This window comes from Sturnus vulgaris, chromosome 4 (genome assembly GCF_052056855.1).
Source record: "Sturnus vulgaris isolate bStuVul1 chromosome 4, bStuVul1.hap1, whole genome shotgun sequence".
Taxonomy (NCBI): Eukaryota; Metazoa; Chordata; class Aves; order Passeriformes; family Sturnidae; genus Sturnus; species Sturnus vulgaris.
Window position 1 is genome coordinate 22,304,750 of NC_142246.1, and position 16,794 is coordinate 22,321,543.

At 39.5% G+C, this 16,794-nt stretch overlaps 1 protein-coding gene across 2 annotated transcripts in view; it reads left to right on the plus strand.

Annotated features, from left to right (window-relative positions):
• Window positions 1-1,312: 1,312 nt before the first annotated feature.
• The window catches only part of FAM114A1 (family with sequence similarity 114 member A1), a 28,858-nt gene continuing 13,376 nt past the window's right edge, over window positions 1,313-16,794 (plus strand). For both annotated transcript variants that reach the window (XM_014871030.2, XM_014871035.2), the window contains exons 1-6: window positions 1,313-1,389; window positions 3,723-4,084; window positions 4,859-4,946; window positions 13,178-13,291; window positions 13,451-13,557; window positions 15,623-15,757. In XM_014871030.2, the coding sequence (XP_014726516.1) occupies window positions 3,731-4,084; window positions 4,859-4,946; window positions 13,178-13,291; window positions 13,451-13,557; window positions 15,623-15,757 (798 nt within the window). In that variant the 5' untranslated portion in view covers window positions 1,313-1,389; window positions 3,723-3,730. The remainder of the gene's footprint in view (window positions 1,390-3,722; window positions 4,085-4,858; window positions 4,947-13,177; window positions 13,292-13,450; window positions 13,558-15,622; window positions 15,758-16,794) is intronic.

Here is a 16,794-nt window from a genome sequence, read left to right on the forward strand (position 1 = left end):
TACCATGATTCCTCCTAAGATACTGCTCTTACTCTTCCACAAGCTCCACTGAAAAGCAGAGGAAAATCCCTGAGGCCACTCGATTTCATTTTCAATAAATATATCTAACATTAATAAATTACCCAGCATTCCCTGACACAAATTCTTACTGAAAGACCTTCAAAAGAAACTTATTATGTAAGGATACAAACATTTGGTCTGCTACCAACTACCTTAATGAGAAACTTCAGAGACTTATGCCTGGTAAATGTCTAAGTCACATAGCATAATCGGTATTTGTAAAACTACTTGAGAACTGGGGCTTTTTTTTGTGACCTCTTGGAGTAGCTGTCCTCGATGGCTCACAATGTGCTGGTTTGCCTCCTGTGTCAAAAGTCACTTCTCTCGTTGGCAGACTAGTGATAGAAATGATGCTATTATGAACCGTGGAATTGCCTTTGATCACCGTAAAGGGCACGCATCTTAAAATGAGGTGGCAAAAAGAGGCATGGGTATGAGGAAATACACAGAAACAAGAACCACAGGCTGTTGGGAAGAGCCTGAAAGTTGCCCAACCAAGTGTTTCACCAACTGACTGGAAATGCATGCACGCACCGCCGGCTTCTGTCAGGGGCATTTCCTGTAAACACAGAGAAAACGGAGGTGCCAAGCGGCATGCGAAGATACATCTCGGTTTAATTCCGCAACCCCACGGGTCTCTAAGTGCTCACTTTGAGGAAGGATTAAACTTCCCCAAAAGAAAATAATAAATTTTTATGCCAGCTCAGCAACTAGATTAATTTGGACCTTTTCTCTCAGAGGATGGTTGAGCACTGAACCGGCTTTCCAGCGAAGTAACCACAGCATTAAGCTTGTCCGAGGCCAGGAAACGTTTAGAGACAACGCTCTCAGGCACGTGGTGTGATTCTTGGGGAGTCCTGTACAGGGCCAGGAGTTGGACTCGTTGATCTGACAGGTCCCTTCCAACTCAGTGTATTCTATGATTCTATGAAATTTACCCCCTTTCCGCCTCAGCGCGGACGCGAGGGTGCCGTCGGCCCTGAGGGAAGCGCAGCCGCAGCCGCGCCCGACGCTCCGGGCCGGCACTTCCAGGGGGTCCCGCCGGGGGCCGTGAGGGGCGGCCATGGCGGCCGGGATGGTTTCCCATCTGACGCTGGGTCAGAGAAGCCTGGAGCCCGGGCACGGCTCGGCAGCGGCGCTTCCCCTGTACAGCACGCGGCCACTTCACACAGCCGGAAGGCGAGCAGGGGACATAAACCAGCCCTCCCTCCTCCCTGGGGCTGGCCCGGGCTGCCTGGCCCGCTCTGCCTCCTCCCCCCGCTGCTGCCGACGTGGCGGGGCGGGGAAGAGAAGAAGCCGGGGGCGCGCCGGTCGGGGCACTGCTGAGCGGTAAGGAGCACGGCGATTTCTGCATTTTCTGCCGCTTTTGGCAGTGGCTGCGCCACACAGCTCTGTCCCAGAGGGGAATTTCAAAAAGGGAACAAAATAAAAGGAGAAGCGGGAAGCTGTGGCCGCTGCGGGCTTGTGGGAGCGGCGCCCCGGCTGCTCCTGCCCCGCCTGGGCAGGGGACAGAGGGCAGCGGGCAGGGGGAGCTGCCCGCGGCGGCGCCAGGGGAGGTTCGCCTGCGCTCGCAGTGCCCGCAGCGTCCCGCGGAGGAGGAGCGACAGCGGGCATCGAGCGAGAGGGGAGCGAGGTGCTGTGGCCAAAAAAAGTTATTCCTCCCTCCCGCTGGGGGACGGTGATTGGTGCCCGAAGATGCCCGGCGGCGGCTGGGCTTTGCTTTCCAGGAGAGATGAAACTTCAGACGGACGCTCGGCAGGTGCCGCCGCCGCCGGCCCCCTCAGCGCGGCTGGTCGGTGCAGGCCGGACACTCCCCTGCCACCGGTCCGGGCTGGTCTTAGCATCGCCCTCACGAACTCCCCGGAGAGTAATTCCCTTTGGGCGGAGCTGTCCGAGTTGATTAGGATCCGGACAGTCTCACGGATGGGAGGTTGAATGAGCTGACCCCGGGTGCAGCACGGCTCCTGTGTTCTGACAGACGCGGTAATTCGCTGTTACGTGCCGTGGTCCTGGAAGGAAGGTTCAGCAGGGACCGTGGCCCGAGTGGTACCCAAAGATAACCCAGTGCTGCAAAAATCCATTTGCACGTCTGTGTGATGCTTTAAAAAGTACTGGGCTCAGAGCTAATGCCCGTTCAAAATTATGAAGTATGTGTGTACAGGTTTTACAGGTCTTAATGGAGGATGCTCATATCTCATGATGGAATTTGGTTTACAAATATAAAAATTTTCCTTACGTGATGCTGCCCATCACACAGTGAGTAATGTTAAAACAGTAGCAATACTTCCCTACACTAAAACATATAATAATACTTGCTGTATTTTTAATGGACAACTGTCAGCTGCAAAGATTCTGACTCGAGAATTCATGTTTTCTGAAGATAATTAAGGTACAGGGTAAGCTGAAGTAACACAAGTGGTAGCAAGTGCTTTCTTTTTTACTTATGTTTCTTGCTCACTGATCCAAAGTGCTACACTTGGAACTGTTCAAACAAGTGATCTACTTTCACATTAGATAAACAGGCTGCTAAAGCAATAGATGTATATGCTTCTATAGACTTTAATAAAATACAGTCATTTAAATACATGCTTCTCTGGCAAATTTCTCCTGAATCCCAGTTATGTTTTGCTTTTTGCCTTTTTTTCCCCTCAGTTCTTCAGTCTCTCATAGAACCTCCATTCTTCCTGACAGATGCAAACCTTTGAGCCATATTTAGTTAATATCAGAGTCAATGAAAAGGCAGCATCTACAGAGAGGATTGTACAAGTCTTTTTATGCCATGCAACCTAACATTTTGTGAGCTCTCTGCCAAGGATTGTCTTCTGAGTGACAAGTGTACTGTTGTTACCAACAAATAGGTGTTAATAATCACAGACCAGCAGTCCTTTTGGACTCTGGCAGTGCCACTCCTTAATCAGCTGCAGAGCTTACTGGTTCATAACTTAAAAAAAAAAAGTAAAAATCAGTAACTACTTCATACAAGCTTACCTAGGCTTCAAAACTGAAGTTTAATCACACAGCTGGAATTTTAGGCGATGGTGAGAAGTGTTACACTCCCCAAAGAGCAAGGCTCTGGGACAGAAACAGTGTGAGCAATGACTCTATGCTATAGCTGTGTCTGTGAAATAGCTCTAGGGCCCATGGCCTGTCATGTTCACAGATTATGCCCCTTCTCAAACACATGAATATCACCACAGTTTTTGTTACAGAGTTATCCTCCTCACTATCAGTCAGCAGTCTGTAGGAACCTGTCTATGTTGCAGTGATGAAAGGGAGAGCAAGAGCTGCTTGGCTATTGCAGCTCAGATTATTTTGTTTTGCAATGGTCTTTCATACACACCTGATATATAGAAATTAACTGTGTGGAAACTCTTACATTTGATTTCTCCAGACAAATTAATATCCTTTCACCCTCACTAAACGGTATTTTGGAAAACAGTAATGCTGTTCTGAGTGGGATCCTGCAGAGTGAGTGGAGTATTGACAGTATTATCCTGATACCAGTGCCAACATGATGCATGTGCCACAGGGCCCCATGCTTTAGGAGGTCTTACATCAAGGCTGTATTGTTGTTCAGCAGTAGCATATGGTAAACACTGTGTATTTTATAATAAACAGTCAAATGTATATGGTACCTAAAATACTTTACTTTCTATATTCAGAAGTGAAAATGTCTGAAGATATATCTGATGGCACCCCATCTGAAGAGAAACCTGAAGTAATGGAAATGCCCAACAATGAAGTACTGCCTCATGAATCAGTACCACACCTCGTAGAAGCTGAGATCTTGCAGGAGTCTTCACAAGATCAACATGGACAGGTCACTCAGAATGTCAGTAATAGAGAGGAAGGAGACATATTCATTAATGAAAACCCTTTGACTGAAAAACTTGTTGAAAACCTACCTTCCATCCTGCCTTCCAGTGAAGAGACAACTGAAGACTTGCCCACTGAGTGCGTTGAAACTGTAAGCCTTGATACAGAACCCGAGTTGGAAGAAACAATGCATGAGCAAAGCAATCCAGTAAGCAATACTTTCTTTTCTGTAAAAGCCTTCCTCTCCCTGCATTGTAAGGACAGAATTTTGTATAGTGTATGTACTGTTTATCAAAAAAGCCTAGGGAGTTACACAGAAGACCTGCATAGGGATAAATTAAATTGCAACACTAAGCTTTTGAAAACTGGGAATAGTTTAATTTCACTTTGCCAGTATGATATTAATTTACCAGACTTTTTCAAGTCTGGTTGCAATAAAACTTGCATTGTGTAGAGGTGATATGTTACTGGAGGCTTTCTTGAGATAACAATTTCTTAACATGGTTTAAATATGGAATACTGATAATTGCTTAGCACTACTCATTACTGTAAAAGGTGTGCAATACCTTCTCTGTGTTTTTATTGAACTCAGTTGTTAGGAGTTCCCTGTGCATCTACTGAATTACACATTTGAGGAGACTTAGGAAGAGAAGCCTCCAACTCAGGAGGGGAGCCAACCCAGGAAGGAAGGAGACAGGTTCCTGCCTCTCCCTAATATTAGCCCTCATACGAGCTATAGGATTGGCCTGAGGAAATATTAGGACATCTGTAAAGACATCTCGAGTTTAAAACTCTTCCAGGAATAGATGATGTGAACTATGCTTGTGCTTCTTTGTGCACAGAAGTCTGAACTCCATGTAATACCCAATCTGTCTTCATCTATGAAATGCCAGACTTTGTTGCCTGATAGGTTCTTTGTGTTTCCTCCTGCCTTTTGAGAACAAGATTTTTAGGCAGTGGAGTAACATTTTTCTTCTTATAGGCTGCAGACTCCTCTTCTAAAGCAAGTAGATGGGGAGCTTGGGGTACCTGGGGAAAGTCTCTCCTGTCATCAGCTTCTGCCACAGTGGGTAAGTGTTCAGTTGGTAAAGTGTGTGGAAATAATTAATAATTTTCATGTGTCATTAGACATATTAGTGTTGCATCTTAAGAATTCGTAGACAATTTTGCCTTGATAAGCTTGAGAAGCATGATTTTTTTAGAGAGGAAGATGGACCTTCCTAATTATTCAAATTATGGACAAGATGCTAGGCGTTTTTGTAAAGTTAATGAATTATTTGATTGTGACTTCTTCATAGAAAGGATCCATAATCCAGTACAATTTCTGTTGGCCAAAGGCTTACGGTTTCTCAACTCAAGGCAATCTGGATTCATGCTCGTGTGTTAATGCTTTGTATGCCAGGTTTGACTCCTGCCTGCACAACATTAATTCACTTCTAGTAAATCATTCCAGCTTTCATTGCTACCTAGTGAAACTGTCACACTGTCACACTAGATTTCAGACAGTAGAACAATGTATTGAAACATGGGTCCTGTACTCCCTCTCCCTGTACTCTCATTTCCAATAGTAGGTCAGTACAAAATGTCCGTATGAAGACTTTAAGTAAAACTTAATTGTTGCTCTTTGAAAACTCGCAGACAAAAAGTAAAGCATAGAAATATGTAGTTACCAGTGGGAAATAATTTCTCATGAACCAGAAATGTTTTGTAGCAAAAAAATCTGTTAGCTAGTCAGTTCTCATAAAGGATCCAGAGAACGCCTTTAAAAGATGACCTAGGAATTAAAATTACTTGCTATTTACTAAAAATGAGTTCAATAGAGATATTGAAAATTAGTTCAATAGAGATATTGATTTTATGATCCCATATAAGGCTAAATAATTCTCCTCCTTATCTCCTCTGTTTCATGGACAGTAAATGGTTTCTGTCTGTTTCTCAGAGGAAGGAAGTTTTCTTGTCCTCTTTTTTTTTTCAGTAACATCCACAGTCAGTAGTACAAAACTACATTTTCTTTCAGACAGTCCAGCAATTAACATTTCTAGTTACATTCAGAATAGGTTTCTAGGGTGTGTGGAGCAAGTTTGTTGTGTAGGCAGTCTGACTTGATAAGTTCATGTGATGTCTGTTTTGAATAGGCATATCATCACTATGAATATATATTTTTAGGATTATTATTATCTAAAAATGAGGGGTTTTGTTCCAGTTGGAACAAGTCAAATTGCCTTAGAAAAAGCATCCACATGTAGGAAAGGAAAAGGAAAATTTTAGAATAATTTTAATTCAGCATCAGAATGGTTGCACTCTTTCACACTGAAGACCCATCTACTATTTAGGTTCTGGCAGTGACCAAGAATAACTAGGAAGGCACGTAAACCCAGATGTATATAAAGCAGCAGTTCTCCCTGTTTTCCTGTTTCCTGGAATCTGCAGCATAGACTGCAGATAGACTTCCTGACCCTGGGATCAGGGTAGATTGAGTTTCCATGTTACTGTCTAATAATTTTAAATCTAACTTCGTGAATTTATTAAATTCATAGACTTTGAATTAAGAAGAAATCAAATGTACATTCTTCCATATTTTCTGAACCCAAGGTAACTTGGAAGACCACATAGCTGGTCTCAGATTTCTTTTCCTGTGCCAGGAAATCAATGCACCAGGTAATATTTTGCATTCCTGGTACAGAGGGATTATTTCCTAGTTTATTATGAAAGCTCATGCTTGATCCTGTGAAATATTTACTGTCTCTCACTGTCATGGACAGGATATGATACGGTGCAGACCACATAGATCCTTCAGTATGATAATTCTCTGATGAGATATATGGAATAAAATTAAAATTATTGGGAATTTCTATAAACTTTATTATTATTATATATTTATTATTTCACTTCAGTTACTCCATTTAAAGTTACTCCATTTAATAGCTGAATATGTGATAACCCTTCATCTCCTATTCCACCCACACCAGAAAATAGTTTTGCTGTGAGCCAGTCCATTGTAAAGTTGCTATTCCTTCAGTGTAGCAAATTCTGTAAGTAAAATTGCCTTCTTAGAGTTAAGACTTGGTAGCAGCACCTTCAGTCTGTTACTTTTCTGTTGTTCTGTCGTCATATTGTATAACACAGCTGCTTGTCTGGTGAAATATGACCAATATTTACTATACTTTATATTTTTCTTCAAAATCATACTTCATAAAAATAGCAGAAATAGTTTGAGGTGGACTAAATAACATCTTAAAAGCTTAAACAAATACATTCTGCTTTTAATAAAGAGTATTGTAGACCAGCCAGGGTTGGAAAGTACCTTGAAAAGTCATCTAGTTGAGGGTTTTGTGCGAAAGCTTTATGCATCTAGATGAGATTATCTAGCATGTTGGCCAGTCACATCTCGAAAACCTCCAGCAATGGAGACTCTACACTGGGTAGGTTTTTCCAGTGAATAATTCTTCTTACTGTAGTTAACTATTCTTGCATTCCTACCTATTTAAGACTGAGTTAGAATGTTGTTCCAATGATCTCAGTTTCATTATCCTTCAAACACTGATAGAGAATTCACAAACAGATGAGCATTTTTAATGCATGGCTATAATTTGTTTAGCACAGCTGATTTTAGTTCCTGATAATAACTTGGTTTCCATATAATTTGTATCTCATCCTCCTTTAAGTAAGTCTGCACATACAGCCAGGGATTGTGTTGGTGGTAATTTTTTATTCCAAAGAAAATACTTGTTGTGTTTGAACTGATTTTGACATTATTTGGATTGAAGTCCCCAGGACAAGACAGATATGATACTCTACACAACAGAATCTGTAATGCTTTTGGATTAGTTTCGGTCACTGCCTGAACTATCTTTAGGGTCTTGACACTAGATGTCACACTAAGCAAACTATTGAATCAGTTTCATCAATGAGGAGAAGAGATTTCTTTTGTTTTTAAAAGGTACAAAGTTAGTTCCTCCTTGTGGAACCACAGTGGAGCAGAACCACTGAAATAGTTGCTGGAATGGTGATATGGGAGAAGAGAGCTCACTGTGATATGAAGGAACAACTTGTACTTATTATCACCATTTTAGTCTCTTTCTTTTCAATTGTGTTTTTTAGTAAATCAGTCATTACACAATCCAGTCTTTTAACAGTGTTGATAAAACTATCATCCTCAAGAGGGTGACTATTGCATCTAAATCAATTAATGGGTACTAGCCACTGAAATGTGTAGTCTCCCACCTGTCTTTTCCTTGCATGTTTCTTCCTTCTCCCTGTATCAGCAGTTCCTCTGAGTTCCCTCTAATCCAGTTCATGAAGCTAAACTGATATAAGAATAACTCTAGAGGAAAGAAAAATCCATTTTTTGCCCCTTCAATTCTGCAAACCGACTCTTTAAGATTAGTTTCAGGGCAAGCAGAAGGGACAAGTGTGGAAGACAGAGAGGAGTAGAAACTTCCATAACTGTACCAAGAATCCATTAGGTTAGCTTAGCTGTAACAGCAAACTCTTTATCTCCGAGGCTTGTGTGAGGCAAAACATATTTTCAATTTGTACTGGCAGCTTGTGACTTGCATTTTAAAAACAGCTTCTGTGCTTTAAAGCATGGCTCCTCGGTTTTTCTTCCAACTAATCTATCTGCTAGCTTAATGAAAGTGACTACCTTCTGCAAGCCTTGCCTTTCATGTGCTGTGGTGTTTTGAATGAGGTATGGCGTTCATAAGGTGCTGAAGTTATCATGATGAAGTTATCATGAATGATGAGCTGCATTTCCAAGCAAAGTCTGTTCTCTATCGTGCTGTATACAAATGCTTCACTCTATGTAAGTTTAAAGTGTTTTACCTTTAGGGCTGTTGCTAAGCCTAGCACCTGTCAATACATTCACTTGGTAAAGGTAATAAAAAAAAAGCAAACCAGCTGTTTGATTCACATGATCCCTGAAATTCATTCTATAAGGTTGTGTAATGCATCTTTCTCATGTATTGTTTGTAATTAATGGTCTGCTATATTGATTATTTTGTTCTCGTGTATATTCTCATCTAGCTCCTCAACTATGAGAATGGCACATGAAAATATCAGACGCCCATAGTTCTCCCTGGTATGCTGAAAAGCACTTTTTGTCACTCAGTATGACAGAATGAAATGTCACTTGAGGTGTCGCTGTGTTCATGAGCTTGGATATTATTACACATGGGTATGTGTAATAATTAGCATTGCATTGCTTAAGTTGACTTCTGTGTGGAACAGAAATGTCAGTGCTGCAGATAATGTGAAACTAAAGTATTCAAACATTGCAAATGTCTTTTCTATTCTCTATAGATACTATTCACCTGTTGCAAAACAAAGTACAATAATAAAAAAAAGAAGGCTGGGTGTTATGCTTGTATCACTTTATGTGATCATAAAGAGGATAGTTAATCTCTTCAGACTTTTTTTTATTTCATAAATTCAGCTGATTAAGGGAAAACTACTTTGGGTTGAAATTACATGGTGGTCACAGTTGTTTTGTAAATAACACTTTAGGGTTGCTGTAGCAGCAAAGCCCTTTTATTTCTTTTTAAGAATGCTGAATGCAAGTAACAGATGGAAGGAAATGTGGATGTATTTGGGGGTTGGCAGTTCCTTTTGCTTTCTTTATGTCTTTTAACATGGGTTTATAGTCTAGAAAAGACTGAGAACCAATATAATGGTGTAACAACCTTTATTCTTATTGCTATTATTGAAACCTTTTATGCTTGCAATAAAGAGATCTGAATCTAGTCTCATTTACTAGATTAATTGGAGTGATTCCTGATTTATAGACTACATAGGTATTGTAGGTATTGTAAGAATATAGCCTGGGTTTTTTGTTTTAACTGCAAGGAAGAGAAATTTGTGAAGGGTTGAAGTGAATGAAATGCCAATAGGAAAGCCTAAGAGGGAGCACGGTGGGGTTCCACATTTCAGTGTACAAAACCAGAGCAGGGCTGGATTTTCCACATCTCTGTACTTCATGTAGTGAAGTGATTCTCTTCCAGCCAGGTTCAGATTCCTCAGTTTCTCATCTGGTGAAAGATGCTCAGTTAAAGCCTCAGTCTTCATCTTTAGCTTGAGCCAGATGAGACTTCATTCATGTTACTAGACTAAATTTTGATCAGTTCTTCATTAGATGTGCTCCCATGGTAGGACACAGGTTACAAAGGCAGTGTGGTAGCCAGGGACAAAATCTCAAACTCCTCCCCATCTGTACCACTGACTCAGAGTCCAGTTGCCTGTGAGTACTAGATGGACAAGGGATTGCTGCACAGAGGGTTTAGGTTTTGGACGTAGTGAGCTACCCTCCAGAGGTGTCTGCCTCTCTCAGCTCTGCAGGGAATGCAAAGCTACTAAGCTGGGAGGTGGAAGATAAGACAGCTTGCAGTGAAGTGGGATGTATCTGACTAAAGCATTTGTGAGTGCTGTAATCTGGCCTTGGGCAGATCAGGCAAACCAAAAGGCAGGTCATGTTGATAGGCAGTGTTAGCAAAACCTTCCCAGCTAAGAACATGAACAATAATATTCTGTGGAAATTGCCATCCAACAGAAAGACAAAAAATCATGGAGGCAAGAGAAACAAAAGCAGCAACACAGGGAAAAAAGCGTGCTTTATTCCAAAAGCTCACAGTTAACAATGCCCATTGCATAGCTCTTCTGTTTACTGTTACAAAGAGTAAATGGAGATGTCAGAGGTGTCAGCACAGTTGCATTAGCACACCCAGTGTAACAAAATGAGTGCATCTTTAATTTGTAGGCTTATCTCCCATGACCTCTTTTAATTCTGTGCCTTTTGAAATTAGAAATAATCATTTTCATTTCCAAGGCAACACGTGTTTCTGCCCTATTTGTGCACGTATGTTTATCTAATGGTTGCTTCAGTTGTGGTTTTCTGATCTCATCTGGTTTTGCTGCTGCAGTCAAACGTACATCCCCTACAGCTTAGTTCAGCAAAGCCACCCCTAGCTGACCTGGAGTATTTTCATATTATTCTAATGCATGTAACCACAGCCCTGAAAATGCTGCCTTTTGTAGGTCAGTAAATATCAATAAAGAAACTGTGTGCTTTCTCTTCTTACATGTGTTAGCTTGTCTGCAAAATTATGGAACCAATTCAAGGCTATAAAAAAAAAGTTGTGAGCAGAAGCAAGGGAAAGGAATGTGACATGCAGTATCTATTATACTGGTGAAAAAGCACAGTTAATAGTTATTTGAGTCCCAGGAATTTGGGGATTAAATAAATTACTCCAGAATCCATCCATGTTAATATTTTCATTGAGCTCCTTAAAATATGTCGGAGATTGGGATTAGACCATGCAGTACACTCCTCTCCAGTATCTGCATTGGAACAGGCTTTGCAAAATTCAAGAAATTATCCAGTGATGAGTTAAACATTGTGGTGTATGACCTGGTATGACCTACACAGTTGAAAGCACTATTTTTTTTTTTTGTAAGACACAAGACAAAATAGAAAAGGTCATCTTTCCTTAAGACAGGTAAAAGCATTTATCTGCTTAGGCTGTTACTGTCTAAAACATTAGGACCTTGTGCAACCTATGAAATTCCTTGTCTCTGCAGGTCTGCTCCTTAGAAGATATCTGTTCTTTCTCCAGTTTCCTTGTATGTGATCTTTCAGAGGTGCTACTTCACATATATTTTCTACAGTATATTTATTACTGAAGTCACAGACCACCTGGTGTGTACTTCATCTGGAAGTCACAGAATCATAAATCTAAGCTTTCCTTTTTCCTACTCCAAGTAGATTTGCTGCATCTTTCTTGAATCAGGTGCTCAAAAGCATATTTGTATGACTACACACACACAAAGATGTATATGTTTATTCAGAATACTGCAGAGCACTGGCAAGTGATAGGCTATTTTGCTGCAGTTAATGTAACTCAGAAAAGATGCTTTGAACTTCTCTAATAGAATGCACACAGTTGTGGGAAAATGTGAATAACACTTAATGAATCATTACGCATAACTTTGTGCCTTAGATGTCTAGATATTTTCCTGACCATCTATATTAATGCCTTTCTGAAATAATTTGTCTATTTACAGTTCAGTGTAACCAAAGAAGTGTGAAATTGTCATTAACATTTCTCACAAGTCATTAGGCAGATAGTTTATGCATTCTGGATTGTCCTGCTGCTAGAAGTGATGGGTTTCATGCAAGATGCACAGTGTACTGTACAAGATAAAAATCAAATCCTTTCACTGAAGCTATTTAATTTTGTGTTGGAAAGAAATATTGTTCACCTGTGGCATCTCAGCTGATGCACAGAAACTTCCAGCTAAGGAAGATTAACAGCTTGTAGTGAGAGAACTATATCATAGACATACTTGTGCACATATCCAGGAGCAAAATAGGCAGAGAGTTTTAGAGTAGTCGTTTTCAAGGGCAGCATTTTTCAACTACAGTTGATGCAGATTAGGATGATATTGCCTCCCCTTTTCTGACTACCAGTCAGTCTACTTTATCCTAGAGTGGGGTATTACTAGTCCCTGTGATCTCCTAGTGTAAATAAACTGTAGAAAACCAGCAAGGCAATCTGTTCTGTCAAAAATATTCAGATAAAAACGGTAGCAACATTTATACTTTTTTGAAAAGTAGACCATTTTAGTAGAGGGCTAGGGAGTCACTGCGTGTGAGTCACATAAAGGTGATAAAATCGCTGTTGGAGATCACCTGTCACTGGAACAATAGTTCTGCCTGTGTAAATCGACATCAGCAGACTTTATAAAATGTATTTAAATAGTAGCTTTGGGGAGAGACACTTCCGAATTTTACTTCAAATGAGAAACTAAATGAGAAATAACTTTGAGGACTGGAGTCAGTATTCCCAAAAACATAGCACCTATGGAAAAGACTGAAGAACAAATTCCTTGCCTCAGTCCTGCAGTCATACACAGTCCATTAACTTTGGATTAATTGGTCTAGAATTCTGAAAACAACCTATAGGGTGAGGTCCTACTCTATGGCCTTAGGAGAACTGTCGTTTTCCATTTAAGCTGATTGCAATAGGATATTTAGTATTTTGAAAAGCCAGGAACTAAACTTATGTGTGCCACTGAAATAACTTTTACTTTTCAGATCCAACATAATTTGTGTTACATTTCAGCTTTATAATGTATATTCAGTTAATATAAATATAGTAGAAGAAGTTAATAATTAACCTAGAGAAAATTAAGCAATTGAGGTGAGTTTAATAAATACTTTGTTTATAATTCATGAAGTATAAGAATACTATGCACTGCTAGAAATAAGTTTTCAAATCATCTAGTCTAAAATATTCCTCTGCTACAGGCCATGGGATAACAGCAGTAAAGGAAAAAGCAGGAACTACCCTAAGAATTCATAGTGGAAGTTCAGCATCTCTGGAAACAACAGTGCCTCCTGCAGCTGAAACACCAGTTACTCGTAAGTTCAAGTTCACTGAAATTGGACAAAACTCTTTGACCTTGCCAAATTAGTTAAATTTACAAATTTTTAAGATTTTGGTCACAGAAACCAGTTTACTGTAATTTGTAACTTGCAGGGTTGAAATTATGCTGTAACCTGCTTTTTTTCTCTTGTTAGAAGCAGAAGATTCTCTGGACCAGAGCTCTTCTGAGAACATTCCTTCTTCTCCTTCATCTGGATCTCGTGGCATGCTGTCAGCTATCACTAGTGCTGTACAAAACACAGTGAGTCATTTTAGCTGGTCTCTCTGTTCTAGTTATTTTTCATTATTTTTAGGTTCAACTTCAATGTAGGTCACATTTTTTAAGTTAAAGGTCTTTATAAAACCGGTTCTTTTGTAAGTCTGTTTAAAGTCTTTTCCATGACAAAATAATTTTTAAATTAAACTGTCAAATTAAAAAATAAAAAGTCAAACAGAACTAACCCAGTTACTGTGTTGTCACCAGTTTCAGTGAAAAAAATATGGTCTTCTCCTAAACTATGTAGAATTCTGCAAATTTTTGGAAAATCTTTTTTATAATTGTACCATCATCTGATTTTTTATTTTTACAGTTAAGTCCTTCCAGAGAAAGTGTGATAGGACTTGTTACCATTTTTGAAGGCAGATAAAATAAGAAAATACTCTATTTGCTTATTTTAAGGTTTTTACTAAGCTCTCTACTTGTAGTTTCTGGCCTTTACCTTCACCTCTTTATCTAGTCTCTCATTTGATATTAGCCTTCCCAGAAGGGGGTCTGACTGCAAACTCAGTGAGGAAAAATCTTTTGTTCACAGTTCTTTCCTATTACACTGTCCTTAGATTTTGTGTGTTGAACTTCATCCTTTTCTCTTTTTTCGGATTTCTGATTTTGCAAAATCCTGTACCATACCGTTTCCAAATCAATTTTTGTGTCATCTTCTTCCCCAACTTTTTTTTATGCCTTTAAGTATGGTGTTTCACTTGAAATTAAGAGACTTTAAACATTGGCTGTAAAAGCATAGAAGATTAATTCCCCACTGAGCAAGTGTTATGAAATGGCAGTTCTTTTTCATTGTATATCCAGTTCACTCTGACTGCCTCATCACTCTAATATCAAAGATTTTGGGAACAGAAGGGGATTCCTGTAAATTAGTCCTAAGACTGTTTCTACAGAACCTGGAGCGTCATATGGATTGTGAGAGCCGGCAAATAAGAGATTTGCAAATAAGAGAAATGCTCTTGTAGGCAGCCTGGAGAGACTGCTGTACCACAGTAATCAATGTGGTACAAAAAGAATCACTAAAGATCTCAGTAAGTCACCTGTAGTGCCATTTGAGACTTTGGAAGGGTTTTCATCATATATCAGGTTACATTAGCATTTGAGTATCTGACACACACATAATCCAGATTGAAATGGAAACCGTTAGCCAGTGAAACTTCTTCAGTGTACATAAAAAATATGAAGACACAGAAAAACATACATATTTAAATAGACAGTTCCAGAGTCATCACAAGTGTTAAAATTTTAAAAATCAGAGTCTTCTCTTCATGATGGATTTGTCTCCATATTATTCATGTCTAAAACAAGTTCCTACAAACCGGATGCCATTGGATGAAATTAAAGTCGTATTCATAGAATGACAGAGCCACAGTATAGTTAGAATTGGAAGGGAACTTAAAGATCATCTAGTTCCTATGCCCCTGCCTTGGGCATGGACACCTTCCACTAAACCAGGTTGCTCAAAGCCTGATCTAGCCTGGCCTTCCAGGGGTGGGGCATCCACCACCTCTCTGGGCAACCTGTTCCAGTCCTTCATCATCTTCATAGTGAAGAATTTCTTCCTGATATGCAATCTAAATCTACCCTCTTTCAAAGTAAAGACATTCGCTTTTGTCCAAACACTGCTTCCCCTTGCAAAACATCCCTCTCAAGCCTTCCTATAGGCCCTGTTTAGGTACTGGAAGGCTACTAGAAGATCTCCTCAGAACATTCTCTTCTCCAGGCTGAACAGCCCCGATTTTCTCAGACTATCTTCACAGGTGATGTGCTCCAGCCCTTTTAATTTATTCCTTTTTTTTTAACAACAATTGTTACATTTCCCCTGGTGTAAGTAGTTTAATTAACTGGAAATATTTGTATAGTTCTTTTTTTTTTCCTTTTGGAAAATGTATTCAGAACAAAGTAAATGCATCAATCCTCTTCTTAGTTTAAGGTGTAGGAAATTAGGGACCTGAATGTTCAAAAACAGTGCCTACAAAACCACTCCTCTTTACAATTCATATTAGTCTAAAGTGGGAAGAAAATAACCGCCTTGCATTATTTTATACAGGGAAAAAGTGTATTATCTGGAGGCTTAGATGCTTTGGAATTTATTGGGAAGACAACCATGAATGTCCTTGCAGAAAGTGATCCTGGATTTAAGAGAACCAAAACACTGATGGCAAGAACAGTCTCGCTATCTCAGGTTGGATATATTTAAATACTGCTCTGTCAACGCAATTTCAGATTCTTTTTCCAGAATTTCACATGCCTCAGGGAGAGGCTTTATTTATTGCAGTAGATGCTGGCTGGGCTTATGGAAATAAATAGTATGCTTTATAGTTGCTCTACTTTATTTTTCTTCACAGAACCGCAAAAAATAGTGTAAATCATCTTTTCTGCATAATCACATATGCAATTGCTGATTTAAATGAGATAATAATATGTGGTGATAAATCATTACACTCTGGAGGCAAAATCAAATTGTTGGTGTTTTGGTAACAGCTGTAGATAGATATCTTCCAGCATAAACATTACTATATTGTTTTCCTTGGAAATCAGTAATACTGGAATATGATGTATGTTTCATTAGGAATTAAACCTGTAAAAAGTTGTATTTCAGTGTCCATCTAACTTAATGGTATCCTTACACAGTTGTGACCCCTATGTTTTAAAGTTCAGAGATGCGATAAAAGCAGAAGTATAAATGCTGTCAATACAAAATGATTTTAGTTCTCCAGACACTGAAAGGAGGGAAAACAGTAGACATTGAAAAGAAACTATGTTTACTGCATGTTTACTTCCTTGTAGAGAAGAGTAAGGTATTTTAATGAGATGTTTCATTTTTAGTATTCATCAGTGGAAGAGTTAACAGATGGTATTATAGTAGGTCAAAAGCAATTAACTCTTGTTTAAGCCCCACGGCGTCAAAATTAGCTTTTGAGAATGTCTCCTTTAACAATATGCATGGATTTGCACATAGAATCTGAGGCAGAATACAACATAAATCAGTTCTCATGGGTTGCACTATAGCTTTTTAGTGATTTGTTCATAAAACTTTGTGAGTTAACTTTTGAAGATGGAGATTTCAGAGGAAAAATGTACCATTTTAAGTCTTTTGTACTAAATGAATCACTGAAGACAATACTGTAGGAATTTTGAATGATGGAATAACATAAGTGGTGGGAGTTCACCTGTATTCAGAGACTTGTATGTGACTTAACATAAAGTTCAGATGTATTT